The sequence below is a fragment of the Rhinatrema bivittatum genome, chromosome 2 (genome assembly GCF_901001135.1).
Source record: "Rhinatrema bivittatum chromosome 2, aRhiBiv1.1, whole genome shotgun sequence".
Taxonomy (NCBI): Eukaryota; Metazoa; Chordata; class Amphibia; order Gymnophiona; family Rhinatrematidae; genus Rhinatrema; species Rhinatrema bivittatum.
Window position 1 is genome coordinate 287984822 of NC_042616.1, and position 27743 is coordinate 288012564.

At 42.7% G+C, this 27743-nt stretch overlaps 1 protein-coding gene across 1 annotated transcript in view; it reads left to right on the plus strand.

Annotated features, from left to right (window-relative positions):
- CUL1 (cullin 1) overlaps positions 1-26849 on the plus strand; it is a 359727-nt gene extending 332878 nt beyond the window's left edge. The window contains exons 21-22 of the mRNA XM_029589582.1: positions 19714-19827; positions 26243-26849. Coding sequence (XP_029445442.1) covers positions 19714-19827; positions 26243-26323 — 195 coding nt within the window. The 3' untranslated portion in view covers positions 26324-26849. The remainder of the gene's footprint in view (positions 1-19713; positions 19828-26242) is intronic.
- Positions 26850-27743: the final 894 nt, after the last annotated feature.

Consider the following 27743-nt stretch of genomic DNA (forward strand, 5'->3'; position numbering starts at 1 on the left):
CCTCTCCCCCCGCCCGGAGACCACCCGGAACGAGACCGGGAAGCGCCGAGACAAGGTAAGGTAGAAATCTACTTAAAAGTCTCCGGTCTCCGAAGTTCGAAGAGTCACACAGGTCGCCAGCTGGCGCCAGTGCTACCGGGTTGATCAGCCCTAGCAGGACTAGGCCCCGGGCAGATCTGAGGGTCCTCCCCCGTGGAGACTCTCCGAGGTGGTCGCCATATTGTCCACCTGGTCGCTGTTGCAATATTGACCTGTTCGCCACCCTGCCCGCCGTCTCGACCCGTGCGCACGTCGTCGCACGCCCAAGTGCTGTACGCACAGCGACGTGCATAGCCACATGCTTAGTGTGCTGGGCGCATAAGTTCTGCCTGTGCGCGCAATGGCGCGTGCATTTCCTTGAGCGCGCACCAAAACTACGAACACAACCCCGCCGCACCAGAGTGCATAACTAAGCTACACGGGCCCTGTATTTTACACGCACAAGCCATGGCACCACCGGAGAAGAAGCTCAAGGATCAGGGCCTCTGCTCAGCATGCCACATTAGAGCTGCACAACATGAAGAGGCCACGGCCCTGTGTATACAGTGCGAGGAGGCCCTGGGGGATTCAGCCCATGGCCCTCCCCAGCCGGTGCCGGGATCCAGCTCCTCAGACAGTATGCCAGACCTCGCATCTCCCAGCGGGAGCCTCCCTCAAACGGACTCCCCAGAGACACAGCACCTCTTACTATAAACCCACATCTATCTCCTGGGTGGAATTCTTCAAAGGCCTGCATACATTCGTTCACATGCAGCCGGGGCCTCTGATAACACGGCCACAGCCTCTGCCAGAGGACCCTCTAGGCCCAGAGAAGTGCCTCCTCTACCCAGAAGCCCCACCTTCAGGGACACGGACAACTCGGATGAGGATTCGGAACCTCTGGATGAAGGGGAACGCCCCCCCAGGGACCGAACCCCACCGAACCATGAGGCGTTTCTTCACCAAGGACAAACTTCCAGACCTGGTCACACACAGCTTAAAAGAGCTCGCTATCCCGGGCACTAGTGCCTCCGGGGAACCCAAGAGGAATCCCCTCCTAGAGGGACTCCGTCAGACCTCCCGTCATTTCCCACTGTTACAAGCCGTCCAGCAGCTAATTGACCTGGAATGGGAGGCCCTGGAGACCACATTCAAAGGGGGGCATGCCCTGACAGCCATGTACCCTCTGGACCCTGCTGCCAAAGATTTATTTATTTATTTATTTGCAATTTTTGTAAACCGACATTCGTTCGGGGAACATCACATCGGTTTCCATATAACATAAGGTAGCCAACTGGGCTTTACAATGAACTGATAGGCGAACTGTATCAGGGAAGGTGGGGGGAAAGATCTCCTGGCATGTCCAAAAGTGGATGCCATGGTCTGCGCGGTATCGAAGCGCACTACTATCCCAGTAGAGGGAGGAGCAGCACTCAAGGATGCCCAAGACAGATGTCTGGAATCCATCCTTACAGTCCTTAGACGTCTCCGCTATGTCTCTACAGATCGCGGCCTGCTGTGCCGTGGTGACAGGCGCCTGCTTATCACAGACCAGGAACAACACTCCCGGGGAAGCCATGGAACCAGCAGTATCATTCCTCACGGATGCCGCCTCTGATTTGGTGCGCACCGCGGCTAGAGGTGTCTCATCCACTGTGGCGGCCAGAAGACAACTCTGGCTCCGAAGCTGGCCGGCCGACGCATCGTCCAAAACGAGACTCACGAGGATGCCCTTCAAAGGAGCCCTACTGTTTGGAAGAGAACTGGAGAAGCTAGCTAGCCAACAAATGGGGCGAATCCCCACTACCGCAGCTACCGAAGAACAGGAATAAGAGAAACCAGCGACCCTTCCCCTGAACTTCTAGGGGCAGAGGATCACAGCTCTTCAATCCATACAGAAGCACATATCAAGTGGCTTGCCCCGCAGGCAGGAGCCAGTCCTTTCGGAACAAGCACAACAAAAAGGGAGCCGGCTCGGTTCCAGGTCCCAGCCGAACCGTCCAAGGGAAGAAACCATAGGGGGCAGACTTGCCCTATTCTACCAAAGATGGGTCGAGATAACTTCGGACAAGTGGGTCCTAGCCATCATTCGAGAGGGATATTATCTGGATTTTCACCACATCCCTCCAGATAAGTTTGTGAAATCCCCCTCCCCACGACCCCTCCAAGAGGACGGCAGCGGAAGCTACGCTGACCAGATTACTCGCCTTAGAGGCTATAACACCGGTGCCTTCGCAACAAATAAATACTGGACACTATTCCATCTATTTTATCGTCCCCAAGAAAGAAGGGACGTTCCGGGCCATCCTGGACCTCAAGTCGCTCAACTGCCACCTGAAGATTCCTCTCTTCTGCATGGAAACCCTACGCGTGGTCATAAGGGCGATACAACCAGGAGAATTCCTTACATCCCTGGATCTATTGGAAGCCTATCTGCACATTCCGGTCCATCAAGAACATCAGCATTTTCTACGCTTCACGATCCTGGACCTATCACTACCAGTTCCAGGCACTACCATTTGGGTTAGCTACAGCACCCCGGACGTTCACCAAAATCATGGTGGTAGTGGCGGCAAACTGAGGAAGGAAGGAATCCTCTTACACCCATATCTGGATGATTAGCTGATCAGGGCGAAATCCCCAGAGGAAAGTCACCAGGCGACCAACAGAGTCAAAACTCTACTGGAGGGGGGGCGCTGTTTGCATCTCATGCGAGAGGACGCATAACGGATCAGCTCCGCTTCCCACGAGCCTTAAACCCCGTCAATTCGCCGATTTACACTCGACTTTGAAGCAATAGAACACCCGAACAACATAGCCAGTGCTACCAGGACACCTAAATGACTTCTAAATGAAAACCGACAGACTTACGCCAGTTTTCCTACATGAAAAATCCAACAGAGTCTGGCCAAGATGGTGCCGAACCTCAGGGCCTGGAGCAAGATGGCACAGCAGAGCCAACGGATAGCGCGCGCGAACCGGAGGGCTCCGAGGCGGCGAATTTTACATTCCTGCTCATTCGGGAGGAGGCCAGGCAATAGTTCACTGATTTAAGGGTGGACTTAAAACAATATAAAGCGGACATAATGGAGTCGGTGGCGGATTTTAAAAGAAGATTTGGCGGTCATGGGGAATCACGTGGATGCCGCTGAAAACCGCATAGATGGCCACGGGGACGCGATCAACACTCTGGTGACTCGGCAGGAAGCTTCGGCTACTGAAATAAAAACACTTCAAACTAAGATTGAAGACCTGGAAAACTGGAGCAGAAGGAACAACCTAAGGATTAGGGGGGTCCCTGAAACCCCAGAGTTTGCGGCTGTGACGGAGGTAGCAGCTCAAATCTGTACCTATATACTACTACAAGGGGGAGACGGCTCCACGGAGGGCGTGGAGGCCTCTCCTGAAGTGTGCTTTGAATGAGCGCATCGCACCCTGGGACCCCGCAGAGATCAAAAACCCAGGGATATAGTATTGTGTTTCACCAGTTTCCCTATGAAGGAGCGTATCTACGTTCTGTCCCGACAGATGAAGGACATCACATGGCGTAACTACCATCTATCCCTATTTCAGGATTTGGTGCCGATTACGCTCAAGAAAAGATATGAGCTAAGGGAGGTAACTGTGCCTTGAGGGAGAAAAAAATCCGGTATCGTTGGACCTACCCCTTTGGACTGTCTTTCCAGGTTCAGGGGTTCACATATAGGATCACTTCCATAGCAGAGGCTGAAGCAGCCTTCCTTAAAGCTCAACTCCCAGTCTCTTTTCATCCTTCCAAAATGGCAGACCCCATCCCACCACGAGACACGGCTCCCCGCTGGCAGAGAGCTGGGAAAGGGGGTAAGCGGCTTCGACACCAACCTGAGGAGAGTCGCTCACAAAATTCGGATTAAGGTTGAAGGAGTGCCTACCTCCGAACACTTTCTCACTAAACGGGGTATGAAGTCACATTCTGTTCCCTGGCGGAGGTTTGCCAGGTAGACAGGTTCAGACATGAGGCGGGTTGTTAACTGCTGATGTTTATGCACAAGTTATATGGTTGTTAGTGGGTTTTACATTCTGTTATGTTACAAATGACAGGGATTGCTATCTCTCTAATAGAAATACATGTTTTGTTACAGGACTCGTGGGGGGAGGTGGGGCAGGAATAAGTGCGTCTGGCTCTGTATAGGATGTTACAGGCCTTCAGGAGAAGGATGTCCCATAGGAGGAATTGGGATATTGTCACGACTGGCTATATAGCAACTCTTACTCTTGAGGTGGAAGGGGGACCAGGGAAATGTCTAAGAAAGGGAAGGATCAAGGGGCAGGGCTTGCGGGTGGCGGGGAACATGCAATATCAGAGGAGAAATGGTTAAAGGGACTTAAATTGATGATAAAAATGGCGACTAAATTGTTTTCACTAAATGTTAAGGGATTAAACACACCTCTGAAGCGCCTGCTATTTAAGAGAGAACTTCACAGACAGGCAGTCGGGATAGTGTTCGGTCAGGAAACATCACAAGCGCCTGCTGGTTTTTTCACAATTTCCTACTTCCTTTTGGGCAGCCAATACAAAGGAAAATAGGTATGCTGGGGTGGGAATCCTATTCTCTTCATCCTTTGCCCATGAGAAACTCTGAGTGTGATCCAAATGGCAGGTATATCCTTGTTAAAATTAAAATAGACAAACGGACTGTCACACTTCTTAATGTGTATTTCTCAAACACTCATCAAGCATCTTTTATAAGCTAAATTCATAGTCTTTACAACAACATCTGGAAGGGGAATTATTATTGGGGGGGAGACTTTAACTTAGTGATGGACCCCTCACAGGATTCTAGCTCTGGCACTAACTCAAACCCAGCAGGAGAAGAGCTTGGTGAGATATTATGGAAAAATGGTGCCTAGTAGATATTTGGAGGACTAGACATGCGCACTCTCGTTCATACACGTTTTATTCCTGTCCCCATGCTACGTATACGAGGATTGATTATATTTTTATATCTTCCACTATTCAAACTAGGATCCAAAAGGCAGACATCGATAACATCACACGGTCTGTTCACGCTCCAGTGTGGGTGGCATGTAGCTTGGGAGACTCAGGAGTGGAATTTCGTACTTGGAGGCACAATGACAGCCTTTTTAAAGACACTTCTTTTACTGCCAAAATAGAGAGCCAACTGAAGGACTACTTTAGGGATAACCAAACGGAAGGCATGTCCCCACTAACAATTTGGGAATACTCAAAGGCAATGTGGGATCTTGCATAGCGCGAGAAGCGTACTGTAACAAGGAAAGGGACGCCCAAAGAGCAAGTCTAATAATGGAACTCACAAACTTAACACAGTGTCACAGTAGCACTAAATCAGAGGCGCTCTATCGGAAAATCCTAGCAGTCCAGGATCAATTGAGATCTCTAGAGGACACAACTATTAGTCATTACCTTAACATACTTATACAGCAGCATTTCGAAGGAGGTAATAAGGCGGGAAGGTACCTGGCTAGGCAACTAAGGGTGGCCCAGGCACAAACAGTCGTAGCCAAAGTACTCAACAATCAGGGACAACTGGTCACCACATCGGAAGAGATACACCAGTCCTTTACAGACTTCTACTCCCAATTGTATTCACAAGACCCCTCCATTTCACAGGGAGCTATACAAGATTACTTATGAGAAATCCAACTGCCCCAACTTACTCCAACACAAAAAGAGTTTCTAGATAAACCCATTGCACCCCAGGAGGTACTGGCGGCTATTAAAAAGTTAAAGTCCGGAAAGGCGCCAGGAATGGATGGGTTCACGGGAATATATTACCGTAAATTCGCCCTGATCCTGGCTTAACCCAAGCTTTATCTTAACCCAAGCTTCCAATTCATTACTGGAGGGCTCTTCTTTCACTGCTGATGCAAACATCGCGGGCATCACAGTAGTAGCCAAACCAGGGAGGGACCCTATTAAATGCAGCTCTTACAGGCCAATATCTTTAATTAACCTTGACCTGAAGATTTTGGCAAGGGTAATGACTGTTTGCCTGAACGGGGTATTGCCCGGGTTAGTACATAACGACCAAGTGGGATTTGTACCGGGCCACTTGGCGGCTATAATGTTCACCAAATTGTAGATATCATAGATCTCGTGCACCACAATGGTTTACCTGCTGTACTCATAAGAACATAAGAAAAATGCCATACTGGGTCAGACCAAGGGTCCATCAAGCCCAGCATCCTGTTTCCAACAGTGGCCAATCCAGGCCATAAGAACCTGGCAAGTACCCAAAACTAAGTCTATTCCATGTAACCATTGCTAATGGCAGTGGCTATTCTCTAAGTGAACTTAATAGCAGGTAATGGACTTCTCCTCCAAGAACTTATCCAATCCTTTTTTAAACACAGCTATACTAACTGCACTAACCACATTCTCTGGCAACAAATTCCAGAGTTTAATTGTGCGTTGTGTAAAAAAGAACTTTCTCCGATTAGTTTTAAATGTGCCCCATGCTAACTTCATGGAGTGCCCCCTAGTCTTTCTACTATCCGAAAGAGTAAATAACCGATTCACATCTACCCGTTCTAGACCTCTCATGATTTTAAACATCTCTATCATATCCCCCCTCAGCCGTCTCTTCTCCAAGCTGAAAAGTCCTAACCTCTTTAGTCTTTCCTCATAGGGGAGTTGTTCCATTCCCCTTATCATTTTGGTCGCCCTTCTCTGTACCTTCTCCATCGCAATTATATCTTTTTTGAGATGCGGCGACCAGAATTGTACACAGTATTCAAGGTGCGGTCTCACCATGGAGCGATACAGAGGCATTATGACATTTTCCGTTTTATTCACCATTCCTTTTCTAATAATTCCCAACATTCTGTTTGCTTTTTTGACTGCCGCAGCACACTGCACCGACGATTTCAATGTGTTTTCCACTATGACACCTAGATCTCTTTCTTGGGTTGTAGCACCTAATATGGAACCCAACATTGTGTAATTATAGCATGGGTTATTTTCCCTATATGCATCACCTTGCACTTATCCACATTATTTATTTATTTATTTATTTATTTAAAAACTTTTATATACCGGTATTAGTATGCATACATCATACCGGTTTACAATGTAACTTTAAAGGTAGAAATTACAATGAACAGGGAGGGCGAACAAGGAGGAGTATACAAAGAGCAGGAGGTGGAGGAATTAAAGCAATAAATAAAAAAAAAAAAACTGCAACGGACTATTTACAGGAATATACAAGGCGTAGGCAAGATACTTGCAGAAGTCGGTGTACTTAATCAGGGTAGGCTTGTCGGAAGAGCCATGTTTTAAGTTTTTTTCTGAACTTGGCGTAACATGGCTCTAGCCTGAGAGTGGTAGGGAGGGTGTTCCATTGTTTAGGGCCTGCAATGGATAGTGCACGGTCCCTAGTAGAGGAGAGGTGGGCTTTTTTCAAAGGGGGAATGGAGAGGGTGCCATTTGGATGCCCAATTTCCAGACTCACAAGGTCTTCCTGCAATTTATCACAATCTGCTTGTGATTTAACTACTCTGAACAATTTTGTGTCATCTGCAAATTTGATTATCTCACTCGTCTATTTCTTTCCAGATCATTTATAAATATATTGAACAGTAAGGGTCCCAATACAGATCCCTGAGGCACTCCACTGTCCACTCCCTTCCACTGAGAAAATTGCCCATTTAATCCTACTCTCTGTTTCCTGTCTTTTAGCCAGTTTGCAATCCACGAAAGGACATCGCCACCTATCCCATGACTTTTTACTTTTCCTAGAAGCCTCTCATGAGGAACTTTGTCAAACGCCTTCTGAAAATCCAAGTATATATCTATATCTACACCGGTTCACCTTTATCCACATGTTTATTAACTCCTTCAAAAAAGTGAAGCAGATTTGTGAGGCAAGACTTGCCCTGGGTAAAGCCATGCTGACTTTGTTCCATTAAACCATGTCTTTCTATATGTTCTGTGATTTTGATGTTTAGAACACTTTCCACTATTTTTCCTGGCACTGAAGTCAGGTTAACCGGTCTGTAGTTTCCTGGATCGCCCCTGGGCCCTTTTTAAATATTGGGGTTACATTTGCTATCCTCCAGTCTTCAGGTACAATGGATGATTTTAATGATAAGTTACAAATTTTTACTAATAGGTCTGAAATTTCATTTTTTAGTTCCTTCAGAACTCTGGGGTGTATACCATCCGGTCCAGGTGATTTACTACTCTTCAGTTTGTCAATCAGCCCTACCACATCTTCTAGATTTACCGTGATTTGATTCAGTCCATCTGAATCATTACCCATGAAAACCTTCTCCATTACGGGTACCCCCCAATCCCCACATCCTCTTCAGTAAACACGAAGCAAAGAAATCATTTAATCTTTCCGCGATGGCCTTATCTTCTCTAAGTGCCCCTTTAACCCCTCGATCATCTAACAGTCCAACTGACTCCCTCACAGGCTTTCTGCTTCGGATATATTTAAAAATGTTTTTACTGTGAGTTTTTGCCTCTACAGCCAACTTCTTTTCAAATTCTCTCTTAGCCTGTCTTATCAATGTCTTACATTTAACTTGCCAATGTTTATGCTTTATCCTATTTTCTTCTGTTGGATCCTTCTTCCAATTTTTCAATGAAGATCTTTTGGCTAAAATAGCTTCTTTCACCTCCCCTTTTAACCATGCCGGTAATCGTTTTGCCTTCTTTCCACCTTTCTTAATGTTTGGAATACATCTGGACTGTGCTTCTAGAATGGTATTTTTTAACAATGACCACGCCTCTTGGACATTTTTTACCTTTGTAGCTGCTCTTTTCAGTTTTTTTCTAACAATTTTTCTCATTTTATCAAAGTTTCCCTTTTGAAAGTTTAGCATGAGAGCCTTGGATTTGCACACTGTTCCTTTTCCAGTCATTAAATCAAATTTGATCATATTATGATCACTATTGCCAAGCGCCCCACCCACCTCTCTCATCAAGTCCTGTGCTCCACTGAGAATTAGATCTAAAATTGCTCCCTCTCTTGTCTGTTCCTGAACCAATTGCTCCATAAAGCTATCATTTATTCCATCCAGGAACGTTATCTCTCTAGCGTGACCCGATGATACATTTACCCAGTCTATATTGGGGTAATTGAAGTCTCCCATTATTCCTGCACTACCAATTTGGTTAGCTTCCCTAATTTCTCTTAGCATTTCACTGTCCATCTCACCATCTTGACCAGGTGGACGGTAGTATACCCCTATCACTGTAGTCTTCCCTGACACACAAGGGATTTCTACCCATAAAGATTCAATTTTGTATTTAGTCTCATGCAGGATGTTTATCCTGTTGGACTCTATGCCATCCCGGACATAAAGCGCCACACCTCCTCCCGCGTGCTCCTCTCTGTCATTGCGATATAATTTGTACCCCGGTATAGCACTGTCCCATTGGTTATCCTCTTTCCACCATGTCTCTGAGATGCCAATTAAGTCTATGTCATCATTTACTGCTATACATTCTAATTCTCCCATCTTACTTCTTAGACTTCTGGCATTAGCATATAAACATTTCAAAGTTTGTTTTTTGTTTGTATTTTTATTCTGCATTTTAATTGATAGGGATAAGTTAGAATTTTTTAGCTCAGGTGAGTTTTTAGTTACAGGCACTTGGACTACTTTTCTAATAATTGGAACCTCACTGTCGGGATGCCCTAATTCTAATGCATCATTAGTATCCTTTAAAGATACCTCTCTCCGAACCATGCGCTGCTGAGCGACTGTCGGCTTTCCCCTTTGTTCTAGTTTAAAAGCTGCTCTGGATGCCAAAAAGGCATTTGATCTAATTCACTGGGAGTTTTTATTTCATACCCTACAAGCAATGGGGTTTGGGGCTCCCTTTATCTCTCGGATTCGTAAACTGTATGAAAAACCAGCAGCTAGGGTTAAAGTCAATGGAAGCTATGGGATGCCCTTCACCATTCAGAGGGGGACTATCCAGGGCTGCCCACTTTCCCCTTTGTTGTTTGCTTTATTTCTTGAACCATTTGCAATCGGGATAAGGGGAACAGAAGGTCTCCGAGGGGTGATTAAGGGGAATGACCAATTTAAGATATCTCTATTTGCTGACGTCATGTTTACTCTTACCGAACCGGAGAGGTCACTGCAGGGTGTCATGGATGAACTGGACAAATTCACGGCAATATCAGGAATGAAAATTAATTTTGAAAAGTCAGAATTCCTCAATCTGACTCTGCCACCCCAGGTAGTCAATGAATTACAGCAACGTTTTCCCTTTAAATGGGCTACCACTTCTCTTAAATACTTAGGGATAAGGTTGGGATCGCACACTAATGTATTGTATGATCTAAACTTCTGACCTCTTATTGATACTATTCGAGAGAATCTGGACAAATGGTTAGAATATACCCACTCCTGGCTTGGGAGATTGTCCATTATTAAGATGAATATTCTCCCACGTTTTCTATATTTCTTCACCACAATTCCCTATATATATATACCCTCTATATTACTTAAACAATGGCAACAAATGCTATGCGAATTCATTTGGCGATGGAGGCCCCCAAGGGTTGCTAGGGCTACATTATATCAGCCTAAAATTAGGGGGGGTCTACAATTACCAAATCTGGCGTGTTATTACTGCGCAGCGCAATTGAGAGCCTTGGTGGCGCTTCACAGTACAAGGGATATTCCACAATGGGTTAAGCTGGAACGAGCGCAACTAGGCCATTTCCCAATTGATGCGCTCCCCTGGCAGCCTCAGACATCGCGTGGTGAGAACCTATTTTTGCCATTTGTATTACAAAACTACCTTACGGGTGTGGCGACTCTGGAAACCAATATTGGTGGGACCGGAGCAGTACTCACTGATGACACATTTATTCACTAACTTAATAGTGTCAATTCGTGACCGCTCCAAGGCTCATCAGCTGTGGGGAAAAGGCTGGCATAAGTAAGCTGGGGCATGTATATCAGCCAAATGCTATGCTGACTAAAGAACAACTGTGTACTAAATATGCCCTTGAAAATATTGATTTCTTTCTGTATGCTAAGGTGTATCACTTTATCCTTAAAGGGGTGAGGGAGAGCGTTCTCAGAAACAAAGGGCACCCTCTTCGAAACTTCTGTAAGAATGCCTCATTAATCAGAGGAGCTATCTCAAAAATGTATGCCCTCATCAAAGGAAGACTAGGGATACAAAGGCATAGGACATTATGGGAAGCGGATTTTCAAGATTCTCTGGAAGGACAAAGACTGGGAAAGGATATACTCTGCAGCTTGTAAAAATTCTATTTCAGCAGGACTTCAAGAAAACTGCTATAAATTAATATATTGCTGGCATTATACACTAGTTGCTCTCTATAAGTTTTCACCCACATACCTGATACGTGCTGGAGAGGTTGCGGGAAAATGGGGTACATATTATCACATATGGTAGGAGTGCCCCAAGATCATTGAATGCTGGCAGAGGGTATTTGAGTGGGTAGCTCAGGTTATTAAAGTCTCTATAAGTGTTAACCCATGGCATGCGTTGCTCGGCCTACCACTTACAGAACTTAAACAAAACATGCAGAAATTGCAATAAAACTTGTAAAAATCAATGAGAGCAGATATTGTGCAACATTGGAAGAAAGAAAACGCTCCATCTTTGGCAAATATTCAACTACGCTTACATTCATATTTTCAACTGGGTAAGCTCACAGCTTTACATCAGGATCAAATGGAAGTTTTCCCAGAAGGTCTGGGAACCATATCGCATTTGGATTGATGGTCAAGGAGACATAATGTTATAACTATTTTCTCACATGGTTGATTGAGACTTCATAGATCTCTGGGTCTATGGTGTGACTATATTGGTCTCCAAACCTTAACTCCCCAGCTAAAGCTTCTAACATTCAACTGTTCTGCTATAGGAGATCGTAAAATCGAATTATCCAAGGAACTGGGATAATCCACTGTTTTGCAATCCCTCACTGCCCTTTTTGACAATCTCACTGTAGCTCTTCTGTGGCTGTTCCTTCTTTAAAGCACGCTATTGTATTTTATTTTATACTACTACATTACTCAATGTGTTCTCAACCTCAAGAATGATTCAGGTCTGGTCGTGGGGGGGGGGGGGGGGGGAGGAAGGGCAAGGCTTACTTTATTTGGGTACAAAGCTGGTGCCAATTATTGATGATAACACTTTATGCCTGATATATATTAAGCATAGCCTACTGTTATTTCTATGATAGTCAAATATTCAGATATGTACTATGCATTGTTTCTTTTCTTATGGTTGCCAACAAAAATTGTTAAAACATAAAAAAAAAAATCTCTACTGGAGAGCCTCAGGTGGGTGATCAAAACAAACAAGAGCTGTCTGCAGCCCTCCCAATATCTAGAATTCCTGGGAGTTCGATTCAACACCAAACAAGACAGACATCCTGACAACCGACAAGGAGATCAAAACTGATGACCCAGTTGCGAACCCTGTTGAGCGAGCTTCATCCCACAGCATGGGAGTCTAATGTGAGCCCTTGCCCATGGCACTACTTCCAGTGTGGATGCCTCATGGCATCCACACTGGAAGTAGTGCCATGGGCAAGGGCTCACATTAGACTCCTACAGCGCTCTCTACTGTCATGATGGAACCCGCTGTCCCAAGAACTACACAGTTCGTCTACAGCTCCCGGACAAAGTTCGGAACCAACTACGATGGTGGCTACAAGAAGGCCATCTGAGCCAGGGAGTGAGGCTATCCTCATTGACCTGGATCCTGCTCACCACGGACGCCAGCCTATAAGGATGGGGAGCACACTGCCAGGAGCTGACCGCCCAGGGGCAATGGAACAAAGAAGAGTCAGGATGGAACATCAACCGCCTAGAAGCACGGGCAGTCAGACTAGCCTGCCTACGGTTCGGTAACAGACTCTGGAACAAAGCAGTCACAGTCATCTTGGACAATGTCACAACAGTGGCCTACATCAACCGTCAGGGAGGAACCAGAAACCAACAGGTGTCTCTGGAAATAGACCCCCTAATGACGTGGGCGGAAGCAAACCTTCGAGAGATGTTGGCCGCCCACATTGCAGGGAAAGACAGTGTCGCTGCGGATTCCGTCAGCAGAGAAAGTCTAGACCCAGGGAGAATGGAGTCTGTCGACCACAGCCTTCCAGTTGATAGTAAACCGTTGGGGAACACCAACCATGGACCTCCTGGCAAAACCGGTCCAACGCCCCAAGTGCCCAGCTTCTTCAGCCGCAGACGGGAACCACAGTTCCAGGGAATCGATGCCCTGGTACAGACCTGGCCACAGGAAACCCTACTATACGCCTTCCCGCCGTGGCCCCTATTGGGCGGAATTATGCACAAGATAGAACACCACAAGGGGACCAGTACTTCCAGTGGCCCCGGACTGGCCAAGAAGGCCGTGGTTCGCAGAAATGCGAAGGCTACTGACAGAGAGCCCTCTCCCGCTCCACCACACAGGGATCTGCTCCAAGGGCCGATCCTCCACGAGGACCGAGCTAGATTCTCTCTTACGGTCTGGCCATTGAGAGGACTCGCCTGAGAAAGAGCGGATACTCGGGGGCAGTAATTGACACCCTGCTCCGAGCATGCAAGTTCTCCACATCCCTAACATACATAAGGTTTTGGAGAGTATTCGAAGCCTGGTGTGAGGACTGTGACATCATCCCACGGTTAGTCAAAATTCCCACGATTTTGGAATTCCTGCAGAACGGCCTACAGAAGGGATTGTCTCTCAACTTCATCAAGGTACAGGTTGGCCGCATTGTCATGCTACCGAACCAAGAGTGAGGACGGTAGCCTAGCCTCTCATCCGGACATCTCCCGCTTCCTGAAAGGAGTCTAGCAGATCCGACCACCCCTAAAGTGGCCGGTGCCTCTATGGAACCTCAACCTACTCCTAGACTTCTTAGCAGGCTCCTTCAGACCTCTCTGCGGCCTGTCCCTACAACTATTAACATTGAAAACGTCCTTCCTGGTAGCAATCTGTTCGTCCTGTCGTATCTCTGAGCTACAAGCACTGTCCTGCCGGGAGCCGTTCCTCAGACTCACTCCGGGAGCCATTCAGTTATGCACGGTCCCGTCCTTCCTCCCCAAAGTAGTTTCTCACTTCCATCTCAACCAAACCATCTCACCAGATGAGCATAAGGATCCGGAAGAATCTCGCGCCACCTCAATGTCTGCAGACTCCTAGTCCGATACCTGGAAAGGTCAGAATCCGTTTGAAAGACGGACCATCTATTTGTCCTTCACAGCAGGAAGAAGCAAGGGGAAGCGGCCTCACGGGCAACCATAGCCTGCTGGATCAAAGAAGTTATCAAAACGGCCTATGTAGAAGCAGGCAAGCCGCCGCCTTTGCAAGTCAAGGCCCATTCCACTAGAGCCCAGGCAGTGCCTGGGCGGAAACCAAGATGCTGTCATCCGCCGAGATCTGTTGGGCGGCGACATGGTCCTCCATCCACACCTTCTCCAGGTTCTACTACCGCCTGCATGTTCAGGCTCGAGAGGACATAGCATTCGCAAGGGCAGTACTACGTGGGCCACGGACAGCCTCCCACCCGGTTCGGGAGTAGCTTATATACATCCCATTGGTCCTGAGTCCATCTGCTACACGCTAGGAAATAGAGAAATTACTTACCTGATCATTTCGTTTTCCTTAGTGTAGACTGATGGACTCAGCATCCCACCCATGGCTGTCGTCGTCATGGAATTCTTGGGCGACATCCCCGAGAGCGAGATAATCATGGGTAAGCCAAGCTTTCCCTCCAGTTAGGACACCCATACTATCGGGTGTCGACGTTTCTCGGTTGAGGGCACTGGCGGTCTCCAGCTATAACCAACTCAACCACTTCAAGTTAACCAAGTTGTTCAAGTTATTTAGTCACGCATATATCCACAATTGCTTTTCGAGAATACTGAAGAGCTGCACTTCCTGCAGGGGTATATGTACTAGGACTGACGTCAGATTGAAATCTGATCCATCTCCAACTGCTATCAGGAGTACACTATACCCATTGGTCCTGAGTCCATCTGTCTACACTAAGGAAAACGAAATTATCAGGTAAGTAATTTCTCCATTTTACTTCCTTGCTAAGTAATAAGTTTTTCTTAGTAATTCACAATATTTATTTTTATGCATGACATAACTGATGCCATCAGTAGTATATGAATTGTCATGATAGCTTCGTTGCATGGTACTCAATGTAAACCTTACAGTGCCAAAGCACTTTGAGCTTAGCCTGATTACTGTATCGTCCTATAAGATTATGCCAGGTCCCACTCGGGAAATGTGCTTATAATTACATAGGCCATCAGATAAAACTCATTCTGTAAGTTTGAATGCACTATTTGTTTCATTAATATTTTAATGATTACATTTGTGATAGAGATTTTCTTCCTCTTCTCTGGGAATATCTTGCGTTCAGGGAGTAATAAAATGTTTCTATATTTTGTTCTATTTCTCTGCCTCCTTTCTACCTAGTGGAATGAGGATAGTATTTTGCTTACATTTCCTTTTCCTGGCAGTAAAAAGTTAAGGGTGAATATCAACGTGCCAATGAAGACTGAACAGAAACAGGAGCAAGAAACAACGCACAAGAATATTGAGGAAGACAGAAAACTACTCATTCAGGTGACTGAGAAATTCCAGGCTGAATATATGGGTCTATCTTATAAAAATTGCTAGCCATCTCATCACTTTTTAATAATTTTTTTTCCCTTAAAAAAAAAAAGTAATCCATTGAAACTTTAGAAGTAAGGAAAGCCAGGTAAATTAATGTGATATTCTAAAATAACTCACTGTATAAAGCTTTCCTTCTAAAGCACATAGGGGAATTTTCAAAGACATATCTGTGGGTAAAACTGTGCTTGTTACAAAATTGCCCACCCACTTTGCAGCTAAACTTATATGGATATGTCCCATTTGTGCCTAGGTTTACCCAGATTGAGTGAAAGTGTAATTGGGAGCAGAGTTGGGGAGGGGTTTGGACTTACACACACACAATTTTGGATTTTCAAAAATATTCATGTAAATGTAACCCAAAAAGTTCCATACACATAATACCAGGTATGTGGGTAGACCTTGTGGGCTAATTTTTAAAGCAAACATATATGTAAGTCTGCTTTGAAATTTGGTGCAACTTTCCTGGGGATTTGCCACCTAATTTAGGTGGGCTGTTAACAAAATGACTCCCATAGTGTGTAATAATACGTGAGTTGCAAAATATTGACTTGCCTTATTTGTACCTTACTAGACCAAATTCTTTAAGCAACCTCCTGGAATTAATCATATATTCTTTTCTGGAGATCCTAGTTTTGTGCAAACAAATTTGTGGGAAGTTGGCTGCAGAGGTTCAAGACTTCCCTTTTCTTTCAGAAGTGATTGTGGCATGCATCCAGACGTTGTGGAATGTACCAGAGAGGTCTGGTGGAGTCACTCTCCCCAAGCAAGCTATAATCTATCCACGATGAACCAGTGCCCCCTTCAAAACTGTATTCTGTGATGATTTCATGGCAGTCATTCCCATTCAGACCCATTTCTACGCCAGAAATCTGAAAAGCAATGTTCTTTTAAACGTTCATGAGTAATCCTGCAATTTCATATCAGTCAGTACCCCTTGGGAAATGTGTATATGCACAACAAAATTAGAAAAAGTCTAGGAAAGTGGGTGCCTGCTCTTGGAAGCATTTTTTTTTTTTTTATAAATTCAGGTATTATGGGGACCTCATGGTAAAAGCTCAACATTTGCACTACTAATTTTCAGTATTATACAGCACATTTCCAAATAAATGTGTCTGCTTTCCATTTTTGGAGGCCAGTGATTAAACATTGTTTCTAACACTCCTGTGAGTGATTCCCTAGAGCCTTTCTTACCATCATGTCTTTTGATATAAATGGATAATGGTATTGTCTTATGACCTGTAAGTTACCAGACACTTTTCCTTGGTATAGCATTTTTCTTGTGGTTGGGGGTGCCTTTTCATTTTTGCAGTTTTAAAAAATACAACGGTCCACAAATAAGATTTTCCTACCTTAGGACAAAAGGTTTTTGACAAATGTCTAAAAATGCCTTCAGTTGTTACCCTTAGTAGACTCCCGAAAAAATAAAGTCCCACTAAATGTGCACATTTTTGGTCAGGGAATCAAACGTATGTTTCGTAGCCTCCAAAGTCTCTGCATCTGTATGCACTTAATTGTAGTCAAATAATTTATCTTAAAAATGCTGTCTTGTCCAATATGTAAGTCTTATTTGTTTCTGTTCATTGTCAGTCTTTACTGCCAATTCTGGATAAGACGTGGGAGTGTTAAGTATTCTTTTAAAGTATTCCTTTACTACTAAAAATTGCTGAAAATGAAACTGTGCAAAGTTCCTCTGCTCTGATACTTCAGGTCACATCTCCTTAGTCTTCTTGTTAGAATAGTTTTACCCTCCTAATTAAACAGCTAGTTCAGTTTGGACTCCATCTTTGCATCAGTGCCTGATGTCCTGAGCCTGTGCACCATATAGGTGTAATGAGAAGAATCTTGGGGGCTGGGTAGGAGCAGAAAACTGGACTGATGTCATCGGAAGGTGTCAGAGCAGAGGTGTGCATATTTTATTTAATTTACAAATTATTTATATCGCCATTCCATAACAGTCCAAAACTGTTCACAGTCTAAAAACATACATTTTATGTGCACATTACAGTAAATCAAACAAGACAATGGGGAGGGGCTTGGATAAAAGTTAATTCATGAATGCCATTTCAAAAAGCCATGTCTTTAGATCCTTCTTAAAAGTTTTGACGTCTGTGCATGCAGCGCTTCTGCAGCTGAGAGTATTCCAGAGTTTGGGGCCAGCGATGGAAATAGCTCTCTCGCGTACTTCACTTAAGAGGCCACTGTGGATTGAAGGGACCTCTAAATAGACCCTTGTTGGCAAATCTGAAAGCTCTTTGTGTTCATAAAAATGAAGTGCTGCGCCAAGCATCTTATTTTCACAATGTAACTTTTAGCCTTTTGGAGACTTTGACAGTGAGTTGATAATTTTCATTTCCTTCATTTATGCTGAAAGAGTTGTTTTTAAAAGCTATAATAAAGCATAGCAGGAGAGTCTCGGCAACCAGCATTCACTGTTTAAAAGCCAGAGCTTGAAGATTTAATAGCAAACATTAAGGTGTAACTTTCAAAAGCATTTACGCACTTAAAACTAGATTTTACACATGTAAATGCCCTTTACCCATGTAAGTGGGCTTTTCTAAAATTGCTACAGTATATGCTATTGAATTTGTCAATAGATTTTACTCGCGTAAGTGCACTTTAAACGCATAAATGGCTTTTGAAAATTGCTACAATATGTTACATTTAACACAAACAAAATTTAATTCAATATATTATTATTTTTTTATTTTTTATTTTTTTTTTTAATCTTACTGTAGAATGCAAAATTGAGAACTGCGGGTGTCCTTCGTCGGCGTTGCCTTGCCTGTTGCTTGTTCTCTGTTGCTTGTTCTCTGCTGGCGATCCAAAAAGGAACGCCCTCTGCTCACTGCGGTCCCTTTATGGGGCCGTCCACGTCATCATCGGGAGCCGCCGGCGCGCCCTAACCTGGTCGCCCCGCCTCCCCGTCCCTGCCTAGCCCTCCCTGCGTGGTCGCTGCCGCTTTCGCTCGCGCGCTGCCGTCATGGGTGGGCCCGAGGTAGCGACCCGAGCCCACCTTCTCCTAAGCATGTTTAAATGTGGTGAGTTTATGGAAAAGAATAAGAGAGGGCAGTTTATATCATGAAATTTGGGGTGGGGGGAATATATGAGAGGCAGTTAGCAAAGGGAGGATATTTGGGGATCAAAACAGGAAAAAAGTTTGCAGATATGACAAAGGAATTTCAACTGGTAAAAAAAATATATAAAAGGGATTGAGAGGGTTTCTCAAGCAATACAGATTATGGCCATTTTCTGAGGGCAGCAGTACAGTTTTATCATGGCTAGTTCTTAAACCAATAAGGGTTGCAGTCTAAATAACTAATGTAAATCAATAAAGGAAACTATATAGAGCAAAAGCCGCATTACCCAGCACATATCTGGAACGCTCAAGTAGCTGTTACCTGGGAATTTGGTGAGAGAAGTTACAGGAGAAGGAGGGGTTAGATTAGGGAACAGAGTAGCTTTGCTCTGCTGTGTGTTCTGACCATGCCACCCCCATCTCTGCTTCCCACCCCCCGCCCATCCTTTGTTCCTTGCAGCTGCTGCCTATAGCAGGAAGCAGAAGACTCAGATAACTGATTTGATCAACCAGCGCCACCTGTACCCCATGCATGCTGGATAATAGGGCTTTTACTGTATTACTTCTGAGATACAGTAATAAGTTGTCAGTTATATGGGGAAATATCTGAGTGTTGCTTATACTGCTGAACACAAAGTCTAAAAACCACTACAAGGGTGAAGTGTGCAGAGCTGTATCACAGGCTATGAATGGTGCCATACTGTACCAGCTTCCAAAGCAAGCACACAGTTTGGACTTCACCTGCAGAACTGCTAAAATCTCTTGTGCATATTTTCAACAACTAACGTTTCTATGACATCAGCTCTGTCAAGTCCAGATCTTTCACTTGTTTACAAACACTAACTTTGGCTCCTGGCATTTTGGCACTGACACAGCTTAGTTACAGTGAGAATTTAATTGGTTGTACATATTTTTATATGTGCATATGCTAAATTGAGTATTTTCCCCTCAGGCTGCCATTGTGAGAATTATGAAAATGAGGAAGGTTCTAAAGCACCAGCAATTGCTTGGAGAAGTGCTAACACAGCTCTCTTCTAGGTTCAAACCACGAGTTCCTGTCATTAAGGTATGTGGTAGCTAACAAGAACTGTGTATCATGCAAAATTTAAAACAAAGATATTAGAAATTGATTGTTTTATGCCTAAATTCTGACTGATGTAAAAAGTTTTCCAGGAATTTTTTTATTTTAATTAACACACAAAAAAAAAAGCAAACAGACTAGAAATCAAGCCTTGGAAAATTCTCAGAATAGCTGAGAGCAAAAATGTAGGGTTTTATTTTTATATTCTGTCCAATTTGAGGCTTTCCATTAATAACTTGGTTTTCTTCATTTTGCCCTTGGATATGAAGCTTAAATCCTGACACAGTTTTCAGATGTTTCCTGGTTTGAAGTGAATGATCTCAAATGAAAAATCAAAATAACTTGCACTTATGGAAAAAATTTTTATTGGGGTTTTCAAATAAACCAAACTATATAACAAATGGTCACATGAAACAAGAAATACACCTTTATGTTCTCCCCAGAACTCCCCACTCCCCTTCCGCTTCCACTCCCAACCTCCCCCCACCCTATACTCTGACGTTGAATTAAAAGAACCAAGAAATACAAAGAAATACTAATTATATGCTATATTAAGTAGTGTGCACTCTCAAAGTCTCTTAGATGAATGGAGGATAATCTTCAGTTCTTTCGGTAGCGATTTCACAAAGGGCACCCAAATACTATAATTAGCTGCTCTCTTCTTCATTGAGGATTTCAGCAGAGATTGGTGCTCCATCAAATATAAGTCCAACATAAAGGATGACCACTGATCAACAGTCGGATTGAAATCATTTTACCAATTAGTCAAAATTAAACGTAGTGCAACAAGACATACTTTCGTAATAAGCATAGAATCTGATAGCTTTACAGACAAAACCATATATGGCCCAAAAGACAAAAGGTTGAAGACCACATGGAAACAGATACTTTAATAGCAGAAAAGAAATTCTTAATAGCCCTCCAAAATTTGTGTATTACTGTATACTCCATAAACATTGCAGTAAGGTAGTTTTGTGTTGAGAATATTTAAGACAACATTGGGACTTATATTGCTAAACCTGCCATATAAGTTTTCTGTGGCCATAAGACAGTTGTATGCAAACTTTTTTGCATGAATTTCCCAATGTCATGCCCCTGTCGCTGCTTGTCCCACCTGATGGTCACAGTCACAGAGCTCATACTCTGTAAGCAAGCAATCAAGATCCTTCTCCCAGAGATTTGCTAAGTGAGAATAAGTAGTATAGCAAGTAGACAAATACAAAAATTTATAAAATAATGATACGGAGACCTTCGACCTGGCAGACAGATGCATACATCTTTGAAGTGGGCCATTCGTCAGACTTCTAAAATCAGTCACCAGCAGTGCCTTCATGTAACTGGCAATTTGTAAATACTGGAAAAAATCTGATGCTGAAAGGGAAAGATGTTGACAACAATTGGAAAAAGAACGAATCTTCCCATCCTGAAGATTAATAAATGAAAGAATATAAACCAACCTCGCCTTAGAAAACGGAGTAGTTTTCATTCCCCAACTAGACAGAAACTGAAGGTTTCCCACAAAGGCAAAAAAGGGGACAAATACCAGGGAAGTCCAAAATGTTACCGTAGAAAACGCCAACCTTTCTTCATGGAATTTATTAATAAAGAATGAAAAATATGGAAGGTAAAACATGTGTGAAGTAGATACATTATGTGGTAAGGCTGCACAAACTCTTGTTCGATCCGCACCATAAAATTGTTGGAAGCAGACTGTGGGTTTATCCATTCCCGAAGAATTTGCAAAAGGCAAGCTATGTTATGAAACTGAAGTTGTGCAAACCTCAACCCACCATTATCTTTAGGAGTTGAGAAAATGGAGAACCTCAATTGGGCCTGTTTAAAATTCCAAAAGAACTGAAAGCACATTTTTTGAAAGAGTAGAATATCCTTTCTCTGCAAGAAAAAGGGGGTACCATTTGAAGCTAAAACAATAATTTGAGCAGCAAGATCATTTTAACAAGACCATACGACCCTGTAGTGATAATGGAAAATATCTCCAACTATGAAGTTTCTGCTAAAAATCCTGTAGCAAAGATGTAATATTACATTGATACCAAGTGCTCAGAGTTTTGTGTATTTCGACCCCTAGATATTTAACCGTATATTTTGCCCATGTAAGAGAGAAATTGGACCATAAGGCACGTAAGTGTCCACCAATGTCCAGAGCCTCTGACTTGGACAAATTCAATTTTAAACCAGAGAAGGAACCAAATTTATAAATATTCTTTAACAGCAAATGTAAAGTAGTCCTAGCCTTAATTAATACCATCAACATATCATCTACAAACAGTAGGAACTTTAACTCAGTGGAACCAAGAAGTATCCCAGTGATGGCCGTATCCTGCATGATTTTACATACCAAAGGTTCTAAAGTTAAATAAAAGCAGGTATAACGGGCAGCCCTGTTATTGTTCCTCTCCCCAAAGTAAACAATGGAGAAGTCATACCATTAACACAGATAAAAACCTGGGTAGATTAATATTACACTTGAACAGCAGACAAGAAGTTTTCCCCAAACCCAAAAGCCTGTAAGGACATAAATAAATATTCCCAAGCCACCCTTTCGAAGGCTTTTTCTGCATCAAATTAATCAAGAGAGGATTTTCCACTCTCTGGATATGACAAAGTTCCAACACCAATAATAAATGCTGAATGTTATTGTTAGGTTTCTTAACAAAAACAAAACCTGTCTATGCAGGGGAAATCAAATCTGGTAAGAGATGTTTTGGTCTGTTGGCCAGAACCTTAGCATAAATCTTAACTGCAGAGAGATAGGCCTTAGCATAAATCTTAACAGCAGAGAGATAGGCCTATAGGAACCCAGATCCATTACATCCCTCCCGGGTTTAGACAAAAGAGTGCTAGCCGCTACCTACACAGACTCTGGTATAACCCGGTTGAGTGGAAATGGGTTTCCTAATCGACCTATAAAACAAAGAGTTCAACCCATCAGGGCCAGGAGACTTATGCAGTTTCAGCTCATTTATAATGTGAAATCTCCTGCACAGATTGGTTGATTCAAATTGTCTACCTGGGAGGAAGATAACCGAGGCAGGGTCAGATTTGCCAAAAAAATCAGTTTGGCAACCTAAATCTGGAGCCTCTTCAGTGTATAAATCTTGATAAAACAGTTCAACACCTCCCCTATTTCTGCTGTGGTCCTAACCAAGGAGCCATTTAAAGCCCTAATATTATTAACAAATTTAGGCCTAGATTTATCAAAAAGCAGTAAATATCGCATGCAATATAAAAAGGGGGGTGTTTTATGGTAATAGCCTATTTATTGCAATGTGCGTTATCTTAGCACTTCACATAAGTATTACTGCAAAATGTGTTAACTTTTCGCACTTTGTGGTAATATCACAATAATCCTGCAAATTGCTCATTTCACCAGAGAGAGAGAGCCTATCTACAAGGTCCTAAATTAACCTGCACAAAAAAACAAGTTTGTATAGAGTCCAACAGCATAAAGATCATACAAGAGGCTAAATGCTCAGTAGAATCTATATGGGTAGAAATGTCAAGTGTTTTGGGCAAGGGTATAGTGGTAGGAGTATACTATAGGAGGCCCACCTAGTAACTCGTGGTAAGGTTTAGGTAGTAGTGTGGGGTTAAGGGCCACTTTTCCATGCAGAGTGAGACGTACAAACAGAACAGTGCTCTCTTGTAAAGATTTGATGTCCTTCGGAGTGAGGAAACACACAAAGATGAGATTTGTACAATGTTCTCTCAACCTAGCTTGATGTTGCCCAGGTAGAGAGTCCATCAAGCTAGGTTGAGAGAACATTGTACAAATCTCATCTTTAGAAGATTTTCCACTATTTTACCCAGCACTGAAGTCAGGCTCACTGGTTTATAGTTTCCCGGATTGCCCCTGGAGCTCTGTTTAAATACTGGGGTTGCATTAGCCACCCTCCAGTCTTCAGGTACAATGGATGATTTTAATGACAGGTCACAAATGTTAACTAATAGATCTGAAATTTCATTTTTTATATTCTTCAGAACCCTGTGGTGCATACCATCTGGTCCAGATGATTTGCTACTCTAATTTGTCAATCTGGCCTACTACATCTTCCAGCCTCACAGAAATTTGTTTGTTCATCTGACACATCACCCTTGAAAACCATCTCTGAAACCGATATCTACGCAATATCCTCAATAGTAAACACAGAAGCAAAGAATTCATTTAGTCTTTCTGTAATGGCTTTATTTTCCCTAAGGGGTAGATTTTTAAAAGTGCACGCAATTCCCAGCGCACTCACACAGACGCGCTGATTTTATAACATGCACACGCAGCCCTTTAAAAATTTGCCCCTTTAGCTGCTCGGTCATCTAATGGTCCAACCAACTTCCTTACAGGTTTCTTGCTTCGGATATATTTTTAAAGGTTTTTATTATGAGTTTTTGCCTCTATGGCCAACTTCATTTCAAATTCTCTTAGCCTGCCTTATCAATGTTTTACACTTAACTTGACAATGTTTTTGCTTTTTCCTATTTTCTTCAGATGGATCCTCCTTCCAATTTTTGAAGGATGTTTGTTTTTTTGGCTAAAATAGCCTCTTTCACCTAACCTTTTAACCATGCTGGTAATCGTTTTGCCTTCCCTCCAACTTTCTTAATACGTGGAATACATCTGGACTGCGCATCTAAGATTGTAGTTTTAAACAATGTCCATGCCTGTTGTACACTTTAAACCTTTGCTGCTGCATCTTTCAGTTTTTTTCTAACTATTTTCCTCATTTTATCAAAGTTTCCCTTTTGAAAATTTAGTGTTAGTGCTGTAGATTTATATATTGTCCCCCTTCCAGTCATTAGTTCAAATTTGATCATGTTATGATCACTATTGCCAAGTGGCCCCACCACTGTTACTTCTCTCATCAAATCCTGCATTCCACTAAATCTACAATAGCTCCCTCTCTCGGTTCCTGAACCAATTGCTTCATGAAGCCCTCATTTATTCCATCCAGGAATTTTATGTTTCTAGCATATCCTGATGTTTTTACATTTTATTATGTATGTTCCTTTGTACATCGCCTAGTCCTCTTTTGTGTTAGGCAATTCATAAATTAATAAAATCTAAATCTAAGAATTACATTTACCCAGTCAATATTGGGATAATTGAAATCTCCCATTATTTCTGCACTGCCAAACCAGCTTCCCTGATGTCTCTTAACATTTCATCATCTGTCTGATCATTTTGGCCAGGTCGATGGTAATATACTCCTATCACTATATCCTTGCCCAAAACACATGAGATTTCTACCCATATAGATTCTACTGAGCATTTAGTCTCTTGTATGATCTTTATGCTGTTGGACTCTATACAAACTTGTTTTTTTGTGTGAGTTAATTTATGATGGTCCTTATTTGATATAATCTAACTATAATAAAGAGGACAATTGCCCTGCACTTGCATCATCATCACCATCTCTTTCCTTCCTATCCTCTCCAGCTCTGCCCCTCTATGAAAATTGAGCTCTCTGGCTTTACTCTCCAGCTCTTCCCCGCTCTCTCTTCCTCTCTCTAAATTGTCTATTCCTCTCTCTACTACAATACAGTACACTTGTACCCAGCCTGCTCTCTACTACCACACATCTCAGTTATGCACTTAACAGTATTTCCTTATCCTTGGATGGGCTTTTACTTCTAATCATAATATAAGTGAAAGGTTTGGATTTTGTTTTCTTTTTCATTTTACATTTTATCCAACCTTAAGCCAAAATTGGTTTTATTTTGTTTGTTTAAAATGAAGCCATCTTTCCAAAAAGTATAGGTTTTAAATATGTATGATATTTATAGTAGTACTAGGTAGTGCATTTTCTATTAAATAAGGTTGATGTCCCAGGCTTCAGTATTCTGTGAATGCATGTCAAGTTTTCATTCACTTTTCTTCAAAACTATCTGGTTTACAGACTTTGCTGCCTAGTTTAATATTAGTGTTTCACTGTTGGAGTTTGGAACTGTGCTTCAAATGTGGTCTTTTTTTTTTTTTTTTTTTTTACATTTACATTCCAAATGCAATCATAGTAACAAATGACCAGTCATTTCTGTGCTAAGTTAGGACAACAAAAGACGGGGAATGTACTGTGCCAATTAGTGTGGTGGATGGAGGGTTTCTGAATATAAAAATTGTGAAGGGGGAAGAAAGTGAATGGAAACATTTTGTACTATTTTCTGGTGGAACGTGAAGGTTATCTCCTTAGGCTTGTGTGACCTGTAAATAACAGCTTCTTGACCTTGCTACTTTATGTACCAGAATGCTTAAACTCTCCCAGCCATCCACCAAACTTCTTAGTAGGCAAAAATGTTTTCATGTGTGTTCCTGTAGTCTTATGCAAAAAAAAAAAAAAACCACCTTATTTATTTTTTCCCTTTTTTTAATTTTTTTTTAATTCTCTAGAAATGCATTGACATTCTGATTGAGAAGGAATATCTGGAGCGTGTGGACGGGGAAAAGGACACGTACAGTTACTTGGCTTAACGTTTTTATTTTTTAGCAGTTGTCTGGGTGATAAACTTCTTTTGTGTGACACTCAGAAAATAGTTACAGTATGCGATGGAAGGAATGAAAACAACCGGACTTCATAGCAGCCAGCGTGCTGCCATTTGGACCTCCCTTTTTAAAGAACTTGAGACTAGGACTCCCATCAGATTTACATTGGAACTGCTCAGGATTGATCTATTTCAAGTATGTAAATATGGAAATAAGGACACCGACGCCATTTAACCTAATTTAAAAACAGAAAGGAAATCAAACCACCAACATCGGGGGTTGCATGCTACTGCCTCTCTGCATTTAAATCTATTACATTGGCCGTATGATAAATGGCTGTCACAGGCAGCACCTATAAATGTTGGCAGCACTTTGAGAGCAAGTCTGAATGGACCTATGTGTAATCTGCTATAAAAAAAACAAACAAAACGAACATTTGTATAGTGTGTTTCATTTTTTTTAATGTGTGATGAATAAAACAAAAACAAATTAAAAGATTTCTGTACAAGTTTCATTTGGTTTTATTGGTTTAAGTTCCATCTTTCTAAATGTAAATAAAAGTAATAATGATTATGAAGCAATTCGTTCCTGTTTTACCTCCTCTTCCTGCTGTTCATGGTTTTCTGAGGAGTACTTTGTTTTTGGTGCTCAAAAAAAGAAACTTTGGCAAGAATGGCAATTAAGTAATTAGTTGGCTAGCTCTATGATAAAAGGTACAATTGTTTTTCACTAACTAGCATCCATATAAGGTATTTGAGAAGACCAAGACCATTTGCATAGGTGGAAATGTAGCTTTCTGAACTACATTTCTTATGCTGCAGGAGCCAGCTAATAATTTCAAACAAGACTGGAAAAAAATCTGAAACACATTGGAAAATGTCTGATCTGAGGCTTTAGCTCTACATGTGAGCCAAAGACTTGGGCTCAGGTGAGAATATCTGATCTCACTTTCCTGCTGATTGAAACCTGGATGAAATTATGCTGTCAGGTATTTTATAAGTATGCATCATATCCCTCCTGTCTCTTCTGTCCTCCAGGGTATACATATTTAGGTCCTTTAGTCTCAGCTTTTTTGGTACAAACCCAACACCATTTTGGTCACCTTTCTCTGGACTGCTTCTATTTTGCCTCTATAACTGAACACAGTATTCCAGATGAGATCTCACCATTGTGATAGTGGCCCTAGACACGTCATTGCTGAGGCCTCATCTGGATACTGTGTTCAGTTCTGGAGACCGTTCGCTACAATCCTCAACTTGTGACTCCCCACACATTATGGCTTATTCATGCCTGCTTGTTGATAGATAATTCAGGTTTGCTTACATGTAAACAGGGTTCTCCGTAGACAGCAGGATTGCCATATTTAACATCTGCCCACTTTCCTGAGAGTTGACTACCTCATTAAAGT